The sequence below is a fragment of the Brassica napus genome, chromosome A3 (assembly GCF_020379485.1).
Source record: "Brassica napus cultivar Da-Ae chromosome A3, Da-Ae, whole genome shotgun sequence".
In the NCBI taxonomy this organism is placed as follows: domain Eukaryota; kingdom Viridiplantae; phylum Streptophyta; class Magnoliopsida; order Brassicales; family Brassicaceae; genus Brassica; species Brassica napus.
The window spans coordinates 11744255-11759856 of NC_063436.1; the positions used below are offsets into that span (position 1 = coordinate 11744255).

Genomic DNA, 15602 nt, shown 5'->3' on the forward strand with positions numbered 1-15602 from the left:
ACCAAATCGAGCATATGACCAAATTGTTCCAGTTTGGTTTAATATATACTAGAAATTGATCTGTGCATCCGCATAGTATTGGTTTTTACAGTTTTATTTATTGATATTTATTTTTATATTAATGTTATATATTGTAGATGATTCATAATATAAGTAATTTTATTCAAAAGACCTTAAACAAATTAGATAGGTTGTTTTTATTATAAACTAGATCTTTTCTCCGCGCTACGCGCGGATTATATCATTATTTTTTATATTTAAAAATAGTTTAGATTACTTTACACTAAAAAATTCATTAAAAAAAATTGACAATACTTAAATATTTTTAATTTTGATTCTCTAAATCGATGAATTTTACTATATTTTGTATTTTGATGCATTTATTATTTATATACATATGATTTTAGCTTTTAAATTGTTCCTTTTTAAAGTAGTTAAATAAACTTCATTTCAGATAAATATATTAATATTTGTTATAAATGTATTGTATTTCAGAAATATTTTACTATATTTTTGATAAATATTTGGATGATAATAGTTTTTATAATTAATCATTTTCACTCAATTAAATCTTTAAATCTTGAATCAGTATTTTGTTTTAACTTTTTTGAGAAAATTAATTTTTATATTTGTGTTATTTTGTAATCATATTATGTTGGGAAATATCCTAGGATAGCAATAAAAAAATCTATGTCACAAATATAGACTCTAAGGATCAAAATGACCAAAATGTTTCATGAAATAGGTAAATATACACTTATACCCCTAGGGTTAACTAATCCAAACCTTAGGGTTTAGATTTAAGGGGTGGAGATTTGAGATTGAGATTTAAAATTTTATAAAATAAAAAATAAATATTAAAAATTTGAAAATAAAATTTTTGAAAATAGTTTCAAAAAGTATTTTCGGATTACAAAAAGAAAATTTGAAAAAAAATTATAAAAAAAAATTATAAAAAGTTCGAATTTGAACACATATAATCTAAAACTATAAAAAATTATTTATTTTTGTTTTATATATATATCTAGAGTATTACGGTCTTTTTACCTATTAAATAAAATATTTTGGTCATTTTCCTTCTAGTGATCTATTTTTGTGATAAAAACTTGAAAATTGTCTATTTAGAAGAATTGCCCTATTATGTTTAATATTAATTTAATTTAATATAATTTTTGGTAAGTATATTAAATATGTCATATTGCATAATTATACACTTGTGTCATATGCATTTCAGAAATTATTTTAGAAGTTTATTCCTAAAATTTGCAACATATTATATTTTCTTAATATTTACCTAACAAAATTAGTCAAGAATATTTATACCAAAAAACCGACTCAGAATCAACCCAAAAATCAAATTCTCATACTCTGTTAGACCTAGCCTATATCCTCGAGCGGCTCTTATAGTGTTATATCTGAATACTCATATCAAACCCAACCCGCACCGGAAACCGAACAATTTTTTTGAAAAATATTTGAAATTTTTAATTTTTAATATTTCTATTATATTTATATATATGTAAATGAGTTAATATGGTTTTCACTAACTTTAAGTTAAATCACATTTAATAAATCATAACCTATTTAAACTCATTAAACTAAATGAGAGTCATTAATAATCCATTTCACCACAAATAAATATAATTGTAACTACATTAATAAGAAAATATAATATGTGATAGAATTTCAAAGGGCGGGTAAAATTTATCATTGTCCTAGTAACATCAGTATTTATATTTTGAAACATCACATGTATTTATCCCTAAATAATAATGTGATCGAACAATGTATTTGAAAACATGTATTTTTACTTTAGGTTTGTACAAACTGCATATAATTTATAGGACTTGTACTTATACCCATTTATTAAATTTGGGTTTGTACAAACTGCATATAACTTATAGACCTCGTACATTTATATGAACCTATAATTCTTAAAAATGTCAGATATCTTAAATCATCTTGTAACGAAAAACACTTTAGGTAAATCTCAATACAGTTCTTCTTCCCCAACCTGTTAGAACCACTGATGAGTTGATCATGTCTTCATTTTAGGTTTTTGGGGATGATTCTTTTGCGGTATGTAGTTGGGATTGGGAGATCTCCTATACGGTAGCAACAAATATCCACTTGCTCTGTTTTCTTTTGTTTTATGAGTATTTGACTTGGTGTATTTTTGTTCTTGAAGCCACATGTCGTAGGTTCAGACAAAAGAAGTCTCAGTCACAACAAAACAAAAGCTATGATCATAAGTAATTTACTATTTATCAAAATCCTACAAATTTTGAAAATGTGGCCATTACTTCTGTATGTTAAACTCTATTTGGGTGATATCAATGAAAAAATAAAACATACATAAAAAAAAAGAAATAAAACTATTACATTATTACTAAAACAGATGAAAGAAAGATGAGATACTTGGTAAATCGGTCACCTCGAATGACTTTGCAATCACCTGAGGATTATCAAACAATATCCAGATTAGAATAAGGTCTATGAATCATAAAAGCATCCTACAAATCTATGATAAATCTGTGAAACCTCGTAGAACACATAAATAAAATAATATTTCAGCTGCACGTTTGGTTACCCTGCATATGATAACAGATTAAAAATAAAAATTATTCACCCACATGTGTCTAGTAGTTACAAATACACAGAATTCCAGAATAGAACTTGCTCGAAACCTGTAAAATAATGTGATATCAGCTCATGCGTAACAGAAAATAAAGGTAAAAGTATAGAAACTACTCCACAAAATTACAAATACCAAATGGTCAAAGTTTTTCTGCAGTCACTACAACTAAGCCATGAGAGAAAATCAAATGCTTAAAATTACCATGGTTCTGTAGGATGCAGATCCAGAGACTTAACTCTCTCAAACCTTTGAGCTAATTCTTTCTGATCCAAGAAAATAACATATAGCGAATCATTAAACACAGCTTAAAACCATAGTGAATCTTTAAAATACAATACCTTAACTGATCAAAATCTTTTATTCCCATTCGATCGTTGAAGGAGGCTTTGATGTAATGTCTCGAACCACATGAGAGTTTACTCCTTGAATACTGTTAGAGATTTTCCGGAAAGTATCATCCAGAAACTTGTGCTCAAAATTGGAGCCTGCAAAATCACCACCAATCTTAGTACAATCACAATACAGATTCGTGTTTGCGTTTACACAACTAAACCAAGCAAACAGGAAGGCCACCCATGATACGTAGCACTGAAGACAAATACTTTTTATCCTAAGAATCAATATACTTTTTGTCTATATTTGATGGAGACATAAAGTTACATCACAGATAGTGAAGAAACGTTTAAACAGGTATGAGACACACGAAATATACATATATACATGAGTTTAGATACTCAAATACATGAAACAAACAGTCCTAAAGTTCTCAAATATAAAAAATACTCACAATAACTGAATTGACCAACCTTAAGTATTCACATCAACAAAGTAGCAAGTCGAATGGTCAAACGGGTTCTATATGGATCGGTAATAAGAAAAGTAAGAAGTTTACCAATTTGCAGTCATTCTGTCTTGGCTTGTAACTGCGCGATGAGAAACGACATAGAATCTGTTCTCTTCTCACCTTGCACTCCAACTGATATTACTTGAAAGAAAACTTCAAAAGTTTCTTGATGAATCAAAGAGAACCGTCTGATTAATATATTGCAAACATGATGAGGATAATCAAAGTGACCATGAATCAAAGATAAACGCCAACTGAACATTAGTCGCTAACCTTCGATAATCATACGTTTTTCGCTTGGCCGATAAGTTTCTGGGGGCAAGAACCTGAAATAAAAATCCTCATTTTTGTTAGCTAAACATTCTAAACACTCTGATCGCCACAGACGTCAAAAACGTCAGAATCCCCTCCGAACCGGTCTTCGCTCTTCTCGTCGTGTGCACAACCTGCAATAATTTTGGTACATGTCTTGACTCCGCCGACGTTAACCCTCTCTACCGCTCCATCTGTCTATTAACTTCAGAATCAAATCCCAAATTAGAATCCCAGACAACTAAAGGACGGGAAGAAAACACTAATCCTACTTACCTTGCTGTTACTAAAAGTAATATAGAGCTAAAGGAGAAGCCAGACGTTAGGGGAGGGACGATTTGCCTTCATTGATTGGAAGCCATTGTTATGATCTGTTTGTGTTGAAAAGCGGAGAAGTGTGGCTTGAATGGATAATGGATTCATAAGGTTATATAGAAGAGGGAGGGGAAGAAGAACATCGATGGGATTATGTTGAGGATTCAATGCTTTGGGGAAGTAATTGATTGTAGCAGTAAGTAAGATGTGTGTAACAACTGTGGACGGTAGAAACCGGCGATCAAGGGGAGGGAGGAGGAAGGTCGATTTGGCAATCTTATAGCTGAACTTTTTGGGCTTAATTTTAATTATAGGGCCGAACATATAGATTAAAGAATGTATAATTGGTCGTGACCCAATGAAATGATGCTCTCTGATTGGTAGGAATTTTTATGCTGATGTGGACACTCTCTCCACTCACCATATTCCCCTTTTAGTATTAGTTAGATATCCGAACTCGTTTTAGATACATTTGTTATTTATATATATTTTAGTTTCATATATATCAGAACCAAACTCATTAAGGCTCAGAAGAACTCAACTCAAAATGTATAGATAAATTTATAATATTTAAATGGAACCTAATTTTTTTTTTAAACAATACAGTGAAAGGAGCAAGTTCTTGCTTCGCATGTTACTTCTACGACAATCACATGTCTTCAGGCAAAGGTAGCGTTTAGCTACGACAATATAATGAAGGTGGGATCCTGAAAGAATCCTAAGAGATTTAGTTTAGTAATTAACTGGCTTTGTTTAGTACTGGATTTGTAACCGAGAAGACGAAATGGAAGTGTTAAGACGATTATCATTTGGGACGAACATTAGGATCACTGAGATTGATATGAGCCATTAAGAAATTTTTAGAGGCCTACAATGATCCAAATTTAATATGTTCCGCATAAAGATGGTAGGACGTGGGAAAATACAGATAGCTGATTGGCTGTTTTTTTAAGGACGTGACATAGCTAAGCATTGAAAAAAAAAGACATACTAAGCATTGAGAGTATTCCCCTTTAGTATAGGATAGATACTACGTGGGAAATAAAATAAAAACAAGAAGAAGAATCATAGTACACATCAAAAGGACACTGACCACATCAAAATAAAGGTATGGTTTACACATTAGGCAAATGAGGTTTTCGCACTGTCTAGTCTTAAAGACAATAGCCTACACATGCATGCATGCATGCAATTACAAAAACCAAGATACTTAATTTTACAACGCATACACAACCCCCTACATTCAACATCTTGTAAAATTAATTATTTTATAAATTATTAGAACTTCCCATTAATTCTACTGCAGAGAGAGAGAGAGAGAGAGAGATACCTATTAAACATTTTCATTAACTCAACTAATTTTATCCAACGGCTAAAAATTTACCCTCACGTACACATGTTTTCGTAGTACTTTCAGATAGTATATGATACATGAGTGAAACACCTGCAGAATCTCTTTTGTAAATGTTGTCTTTTCTTTAGAGTTTGGAACTGTCTTGTTTGGAGTTGATGGATGAGATTGGGAAGAGTTCAAGGGTTTTTGGTGGTATCTTTGGACTGTTCATCATCATGTTGATACATGGAATTGGTGATAATGAGGAATATGATGGTCGTGGACCCATATCCATCATCACCATCCAATCTCGACCGTACGATGAGTTTTGGCCCGTGATTGGTTTTTGCATCAACATATCTTCAGGTCCACTTTTGTTGTAATAATATTCATTCACCACTTTGCTTTGAGCTTCTACTCCAATTCCCTATATTTTCCAAAATTGCAATCTAAAATTTAGCATCATATAGCATAAAGTTAAAAACTAGGGCAAACAAAAAACGTGTTAACATGCTAACAAGTTAACATTCCTCATTTCGGCTTTCTATCTAAACGGTTTAAGTAGCAAATTAAACAAACGTATGATATCATATTCTAAAGCTTTGAGTCGGTTATAAATAAAAATTGTATATATAAATTAGTTACAAACCAGAGTGGAGGCTAAGATTGTTTGTTGTTTGTATCCATATAAGGCCAGTTTTGGTCATAAGCATTTATCCAATATAACTTTATAAGAAAAACGTGTAACCTCAAATAAGTATACGATTGATATATTATATTACATACCTGATGAGAAAGACAAACGGAAGAAGGCTGAGAGCAGCAAGCGAAAGACGAATGATCATACGGACGATGGTGATTATGGTAGTAAAGATTGTGATGATCGATGATGTTATTAAGTGGTTCAGACACCATCGATATTGGTTTGAGCTTAATTTGTTGGAGTTGTTGTTGGTGAAGTTGCTTAGCGAGTTTCTTCCTTAGCTTCTGTCTATCTCTTGCCTTATGGTTCTGAAACCAGTAAAACACGTTTTTTCCCTCAATACGTCCATAGAAAGCTAAGTGAGCTGTGATCTGTTGTATCTGCACCGCATTAGGAGTCCGTATACCGGTCCGGTACATTTCTTCCAAGATCATCAGTTGCTCCGTGGTCGGACACCACCTTGTTGAAGCCACCGGACTCATTCTCCGTTTAACCAAATATTGATTTGCTTTTGAGTGTATTATGGTATCTTCGAATATTGATGGTTTGTGTTTGGATGAGGTTATTTATACCCGAAATGAGACTATATGGTTGGAGAGCAAATTGGAAACTATATTTAATTTTTTAAGTGCATTGGAAAGGGACGCAAGAGAGAGAAGGGTTGGACAGAAAATAAACATAAAGAAAGAACATTGTACTATATTGTTTTTATGTTATGGTGTATTTTAGTCTTTACTCTTAATTTTCTTTTGTCGGGAGTTTTCACTTTCATATGCAGTAGTATAATATACTGTATTAATTAATGATGTCAAAAAGAACGAGACAGTAATATATTAATACCGGTGATATTTACCTTGACATTGAATGGCACATAATTGCAAACTAGCTATGTCGAAGTCTTTTGTAAATTAAACAAAGAAACATTAAATACAGAGAATTAGCAACCTCATTTACAAGAGTCTAAGAAAATGGAACCGCCTAAAATTTTTGGAATAAATATATAGAAGTAGGACAACCAGCTCTTGTCACTTGCCCAAAGAGAATATAAATTTCGGTTCAGAACTTTTTGAATTCAAATATATATAGAGACTTAAGCTTGATTTACTTTTAGGTCAACGGAGTGTACTACATCTTACGTTCAATCTATCTATGTAAAATCATTAGATAAAAACTCAAACGAAGATGCATTCATTGTACAAAAATTAATTTTCTTATAAATTTTCATTCATTTCAAAATTAAACGTTAAATAATCATTTTGTAAAACAATATCTTCTCTCTCTATTAAAAATATGCATCTTACTTGAATATCTTACGACATTCTTCATTCTATACTCATAATTTTGGAACTAGAGAGAGAGAGAGAGAGAGAGAGAGAGAGAGAGAGAGAGAGAGAGAGAGAGAGAGAGAGAGAGAGAGAGAGAGAGAGAGAGAGAGAGAGAGAGAGCACTGGAACAATAATCAAAGAAGATCGATAAAGGTGCATGGGTTGTCGAGGTAGATCATTCAATATGTTTAAAATATATTCCAATACTCTCATGCAATTAATTAAGACATTGACTCTACATAAAAACACAAATATATTAATTGATTTTCTTATTTTTGTACATAAATACTAGCACTGTTAAAACATTAGCACTATGCAAACATAATAGTTCTGGTATATGTGTAGAGAGAAGACAGAAGGAGAAACTTAAATTATTATGTCATAATTACTTTATTATGATTTACTCCTCAACAGAATGACGTTGACAGATCATATTAAAAGAAAACATAGGTAAGTTTTCGTCAATCCTTACATGGACAGACGAGCAAGTAAATTTGCACAACCATGTGAAATGAAACATACACACGTTCTGTATAGCCAGTCGCTAAAGTGTATTATACGTGTTCTCATTATAATCATAACCAAATAAATTGTAAATTTAGAAGCATGAGTAGAACTAATTATTTATAATCTACACATTATTATTATTTAAGTGTTGACATGTGTTAGTTCTACAGTTTTTGTAAACTAAGAAATGAAAAGATGCTTTCAAATATCAATTCACGCATAAAACTATCTGTTAATAAACTCCAGAAACTGAGCATTTTGTCTTTATAACGTCTGAATGAAAAAACATCGCATGCATTAGCATTCGCACCTATTAGTTGTCTATAGGCTCTAAAGCCTTGTCTAGCTTTCTCTCTGCCCACTGCAACATTCTTGATTCCGAAAAAAAAAAAACATTCTTGATTCTGGATACAATTTCTTTTCGGACTAAAGTACATTTATGGACCCATCTAGTAATAATAATTTTTTGAATTACCTTTTTATATAGTATATTCTACATAACCAACAACGTTTCAATTGAAAATCTCAATAACTTACCTCATGTTCTAAAAAGAACTTAATTACGGTAAGAACTTAGATGTTTCTATGATTTAATTCATATAACTAAATTCTATTTATTGGACGGCTGTGCCAACGAATACTCTCTCCGTTCTTAAAAGATAGACTTTTTAGTATTTTCACACATATTAAGAAAACACATTAAACTACCATAATAAATGTAGAGTGATTTTCATAAATAGACACATATTGACTTTTTATTACATGATAGAACACTTGTTGCTACTCACACACATTCTTGTGGTTAAAGTCATGTGTGCCCCTAATAAAGTGAAACCAGATGGGGATATTGTGGTAATAGACCAAATTGTTCTGGTTGGTTTGGTTTATGGGTTTAAATTTCAAAAATACCATATTCTGATTGGTGGACTCAGGAAGAAGCGTTGTTTGTTTAATAAAACTAATTGGTGTCCGTTAAAAAAAAGTAAAATTGTAACTTTTTCACTTTCCCAACCCTAGACCTAATTATCTAATTCCCCAATTACTTTCATTATCTCCGACGACGAACAGCGGCGAGAAGACAACAGAGTGGGCGGCTGACGCCGGAAGATAAAGTGGTGGTTATAAGAGATATCACCATCGTCGAGGAGGACGTAGGCGGGGAAAGCGATAGCCGATGTTTAAGTTTTCTTCTCTCAAAATTGTCGCTTTAAAAGATATTTGGGTTAAAAGAAACCATGACTTGAAATTGATATTTGTGTATGTTGAAGGCTTGTTTTGTACCAAGTTGAGGCATGAATCCAAATTTCTGTGGGATTCTCAATTGCCCTTCAGTTTTGGGCGTTTGAAGCCATCCCCGCTTTGCTTGAGCGTTTAGGTGGAGACGATGAGGAGAAGCTGCTGAGTTATGTTGGTGAGAATCTCCCACAACATGATGGGTTGGTTCTGTACAGATGTACATGTGGACTTGTAAACGAATGTACTTTTGGCTGTACATGTGGACATGTGAACGAATATGCGTTTGGCTGTACATGTGGACACGTGTATTATGTGGTGTCTAGCAAATTTCTTTGGTTCTGTGTACTGAGAAAAATACATGAAATCTTGTACTTTTTTGTATTAGAAAGCTGAGAAAAATGAGATTTTTACATGAAAGCTTGTATTTTTTTGTGTCAAAAGGCTGAGAAAGATGTGATTTTCATCTTGGTGATCTATCATTATGAAACTTAAGTCCAACAGCTGGTAGGATGAGTTGGTTTATTCTCACATGAGAAACCACATTGGAGGTGAAGAGTTTAGGTACATATGTATGAACTTTCTGCATGTACATGTCTATCATTATCCACATGTACAACAATGTACACCAATATAAACAAGTTCCACATACACCGAATTATGATATCCACGCGTACAACTCAACAAATGTACACATATGAACTAAATATTAACAAATCGATACTTTCAGAAGGAGAAGTCTGGAACACTGATGCAATGGTTGGGGATGAGAGTTAAGATGTTGACGACGATAAGGAGGAAGAGGATAATGAAACTTAAGTCTAACAGCTGGTAGGATGAGTTAGTTTATTCTCACATGATAAGCCACATTTGAGGTGAAGAGTTTAGGTACATATGTACAAGAACTTTCTGCATGTACACATGTCTATCAGTATCCACATGTACGATAATGTACACCAATATAAACAAGTTTCACATGTACACTGAGTTATGATATCCACACGTACAACTCTACACGTACACATTTGAACTAAATATTAACAAATCGAAACTTTCAGATAAAATCATTAAGTGAAAGTCTATTATTCTCTTCATATTCATCCATTGGCATGTCAAAAAGTTGTGGTTAGGGGTTTTGAAGCTACACTTCTCTTGCAATGATTCAATCACCCAATGTTCTAAGTTAAAACATTGTTCCACAACCATTTTTAAGAAAGTACAACCCCATTTACATGATGAATTAAACCCCATTTTTAAGCAATGATTCAATCACCCAATGTTATGCTTTAAACATCTCTTCTAGCATATCGTCGCTGCAAAGAACAGTTTCATCAATGAGTGAGAAGAGGATTAATGTGCTGATTTTGCTGATTTTGTGCTGATTTTGCAGTAGATTATCTTGTTAATTTACAGGGTAATGAGGATTGAAGGAGCTGACTTTACGTAGAGAAGAGGATGAGGGAAGATGGGGAACAATTGGAAATGATCTAAACCGTCGATTCCAAAAGGTTGATCTAACGGTCTAGGAGCTAAGCAGGGGAGGTGTCTTGTCTAGATATATGAGATTAAATCCCAGGCGTTGAAAATAAAGTAAGATCAAGGGGTAGGGATGAATCCCGCCAGGAAAAAAAAGGGGAAGAAACTTGGTACTTGATCTGTAACGAACTGGGAGAAATATTAGTTAGAAAGTAACTAGAGTTAAGCCAAGTTGTTATGTAAAGTGTGTGGGTAGCTCAAAGTGTCCTAGAGTGTGATAAAAAGAGGAAAAGTGTCTTAGAGTGTAAATCTTTCATAAATGTATCATTTTCTATAATTTTCAATTTTCAATAACTTTTAACCTATAATAATTCAATAAAGTCAAATAATTTTCTTGAAATTTATAAATTTTTCATAGAAAACACAAAAAATATATCTTTCTTAAACAAAATTTTTTTCTAAAAAGTCTATCATTAAGGAACAGATGGAGTAATATTTAAGGTTTATTCTAAAAAGGCATCGAGTTTTGAACCTTAAATAATTAGTTTGGGCTAACTAAAGAAACTCATTAACGAATTAGACCATTTCCAATGGTACACAAAAATGTACTCTATATTTCACTCTAAAATTGAGTAACTCTATTATAAAGTTGAATTTGCTCCAATGGTTCACTCTATAATATAGTAGAATATAAAATAATATTGTTTTTTTACTCCAAATATAGAGTAAAAAAACAACATTACTCTATATTTCACTTTATTATAGAGTAATTCTATTATAGAGTGAATCATTGGAGCAAATTCAACTCTATAATAGAGTTACGCTATTTTAGTATAAAATATAGAGGAAGTTTTTGTGTCCCATTGGAAATGATCTTAACTTTGAACACACAACTGTCATGATCAGAAAACACCAAATAAACATATACATAATATAAACAAAGGTTGAAAAAAGAAAAATCTAAACAAAAGTTTTCAATATACATTTCAAAATATTCGAATAGTTATGTATCATCATTGATTAATTAAGGATGTTATCATTTTCTGCAAATGCAGCAATTTTCTACTATTCTCAAATATTGTTGGTGTTTCATTCTGTTGATCTCTAATATTATTGGTGTTCTATATATTTTAGAAAAATAGATACATTTGCTCTTTTTTTTTGAACAAAAAAAAGATACATTTGCTCTTTGTACGAATAGTAGTTTTGAAGTTGAGAAGAAACAACACACAAAAAAAAATTAGTTGCAAAAAAAAATTAGTTGCAAAAAAAAAAGAAACAACACAAAATATAACAGATGAAATGATTTTGGTATTTGTCTTCTTTTAATCATAACAAAAATTACAATTTTTTTATCTGATCATGCCTTGTACTTATTTCAAGACGACCACGTACACGATACCAACATAAGTAATTTCTCCTTTTTTGTAAAATATACTTTCGATATTTTCTCTTTACTTTCGATATTTTTCTCTTTTCCTTCTTTGTAAAATATAGAGGAAAACAAACTAGTTAAGAGACAAGACTATAAATGCATGTATGCAGACAAACTGCAATTTGCCTCTGCATTTCCTTTTAACAGTCTTCTTTTCAGTTTTCATTTTCAGAAATAAAAATAAAAATTTGTATCCACACACATAAATGCGTAGTGTTCTGTCAACATTCTTATTAAATCCCAAACTGTTGGTAAAATACCAAATACTCTTTTGCTGTTTTTTCATTTCCTCTCTTTTTGTCCCCATTTCTGTTTTTTTTTTTCAAACTAAAATTCTATGAGAACACTTTATTGCACAATGCAAATTTTAAAGTACCATAAAGTATAAACTAATTAAGATGCGTAAACCTCCAACAGCGACGTACCAATCGATGAAGTAGTTGCAAAAATGGACCATATGAATTCTGTAGTCTCAAAAAGAATGTCAAAGTAACGTTTTGCTACCTCAATGGAAACTAGCACCTATTGATCTGAAATTGGGTAGATACACGCACTACACCGCAGAACTTTTGTATAAAATAGTGTTAAAGAAAATAGGCTGAGCACAAACCCTATTGATCACCGAGTCTCTCTAGAAACCTAATGTGTTCATCAGCTGCTAAAGTAACATTAAAATCTTCCAATATGACCAGTGAGATATTAGGATCCACGTAAACCAAAGCCTTGACCATAAAGAAGACGAATCTGTGATCTAGCTAGAAAGAACTCATTCTAGATTTTTGTTTAAAATCTTCAAATCTACATAAACCAAAGTATTGACTATAAATAAAATGTAATTCCAATAACTATTAAAAATTGAAATAAGCTTTTTGTTTAAAAATCGAAATGACAAGCCATCTTCAACTGCATGGATTCCCGTAGGAAGTCGCAAGTCTTCCAATTCTAAAGCTTTTGCTTCGAGTAAAGCTGATGTTCAGTCCATTCCCTTTTTGCCAATCTTCATCCATCTTATTTGTCACCTTCGGAAAAGGTTCCAACCTAGGCATAGTCTTTTGACCAGTCGGATCATTCTCCAACTTCTCTAAAGATTTTCTTGCCCTTTCCTCCCTGGCTATCTTTTCAGGACCCTAAGCCACCATTAAGTATATTCTCATTCCTTCCAGAACCTCTTTTGCAATCTTTGGTCTTCATAAGACATGATCTAATCCTAGATGATTCTCTGAAATGACCCCGTAGAGCGGATCGGTTTCATTTAAACTTTCTGTCACATCCGATCTTTTACTTGTTGTAGATTATACTGATACCTTCTATGTAACCTCCTTCATCCTCATGAAAAAGGACACTGAGGTTTCTCATGAGGGAGTTTCTGACAAGTGTAACACCTTTTCTAGATTCTTTCATAATCATATAGAATATTCATCACTTCTCCACTTGGTTCATCTTAGATCTCCTCAGAGGTTTTGAGACATCAAATTTCACATGTATCCTTACATAATCTTTGATCTGAGCTTTTTCTTCGAAGGCAACTTACACTACATGTCTTGCGAAATCTCCCCAGAGCTGATAGAGCTTTGCATGTATAATGATTGATCGAGATATTCCTCAACTGCACCCACACAAAAATATACTGGAGATAATCGACTGGTAGCTCCTCCACCCATCTCTCCATGACAATAGGCCACATATGAACACCTCTGTTAAGTACACCGAGAAAATCATGCTCATGTTTGAAGATAAACTGAAATCAATCTCTATCGTACAACTGCCATTTTTGAAGCATATCATGAATCAAATCTAACATTTTCTGACATCGAGGGTCCATAAGACGCTCTACCAGACTCAGAGAATTCCGACCTGTAGAGTAATACTCCGAATGGTCTGGTAGCACAAATGGTTCATCTTCTTCATCCAAAGACATGTGTAGTAAAGCGTTCTCTAGCTGTGACGACATCACAACCGCTTCAAGACTTAGGAATCACAGATACCGCCTTTAAACAGCTTGGATCTGCGAGAAACCTTTTGATTTGAGAACTTTCAAAATAGGCCCCCAACCACAAACCCTACATGTTCAAGTAGATCTGGTCCTCTGGATGAAAACAAACGAAAAAATAAGCCCAAAAGAGAGAATCAACTATTATACGCCGAGAAAATCAGCAATTCACAATAAGTAACCGGGGATTTGTTTTTGAAATGAGATGTATGTTTCTAGTTTTTTATAAACAAAGTGTAATTATTTGATCACACATAAATAATAGGAACTGGGCATATAAATTTAGAGTCATTGCATAATTGCCCTCACAAATAATATTTTCTAGGAGTATATACAAACTTTAATGATACCCATATAAAAATAATAGTTTTAATAATATCATGAATACAATATCGATATAAGAATTTCTCTGTTTTTTTTTTAGAATTGGATTTTTTTTTCCTTTGGTTTGGTTTCTTATGATGTGTTAGTGCTCGATCGCTGGTTAATAGAAGCACTGACCCATGCTCTATTACCAACCAGCCACTTCAACACACACAAGAAGTTTTATCATTGTTTTTGGCTAATGTTTTATCATTGTTTCAAACAAGTTGAACATTTTCTTGTTGGAACAACTCCATCAATATCCAGAAAAGAACTAGTGACTTGTAAAATAAGCATTGCGAAAAAACAATAGATTGGAAGCTCATATCGAAAGATGTTTACGAAATTTGGCTGGATTTGTAATAGTTCGAGAAAAAACAAAATAAAACAAAATAGAAATAAACTAACAAATAAAAGACATGATTTGACGAGTGACTGATCAAAAATATGGCAGACTGTCCGTACCTTTCAACTTGCCAATCTTGTGGAGTCAATGCACTAAATTATCTCATTCCAATCTCAAATCTCCATATCCAATACACTCTTCTTCACGCATTCTTTGCTATTTCTCAAATAATATTGTCTAGTCTTCAAAGTTCATAAATGATTCGTACCCAACAAAGGTTCATAAATGAAAGATTTATCTTTGAGTAAGAATGGTCGATGTGTTTTCTGTTTAGTGCCCCTGTGACATTTCAGATTGTTGTGTGAATTTGGAGTTTATATATTAGGATTGTTTTTTGTCATATCACCAATCAAAGTCTTTACAATTAACTATATTTGATCATCTTAACTGGACTGATCGGATCATAGTTATTCTAATAGTTACTGGTATATATCATAGTACAAAGTTTTTGTTTGATTATAAGGGGGTTTAAATTGTAACTTTCTGGCCATAAATATACATCATGTCTAATTTAAAACCAAACGGGGGCGCACTAGCACAAACCATTATACTAATAATTATGTCGTTGATGATTAAATTTAGTATTAAAAAGTTAAGTATGTTACTTCAAACGTTTTGAAAATTATTTTTTAGTAGGAGGATCACGTATTTCGGTAATCCAAAAAACGTTTTGAGTGTAGAATGTTTTACAGCAGTACAACATACCTTCTTATTATTAATTT

At 32.2% G+C, this 15602-nt stretch overlaps 1 protein-coding gene across 1 annotated transcript; it reads right to left on the reverse strand.

Annotated features, from left to right (window-relative positions):
* Positions 1-5360: 5360 nt before the first annotated feature.
* On the reverse strand, positions 5361-7752 carry LOC106443683 (WUSCHEL-related homeobox 3). Its single transcript, XM_013885225.3, has 2 exons — positions 6229-7752; positions 5361-5869 (listed from the first exon to the last, which is right to left on the reverse strand). The coding sequence occupies exons 1-2, from the start codon at positions 6625-6627 to the stop codon at positions 5588-5590; spliced, it is 681 nt and encodes a 226-aa protein (XP_013740679.1). The 5' UTR covers positions 6628-7752; the 3' UTR covers positions 5361-5587.
* Between the last annotated feature and the right edge of the window lie 7850 nt (positions 7753-15602).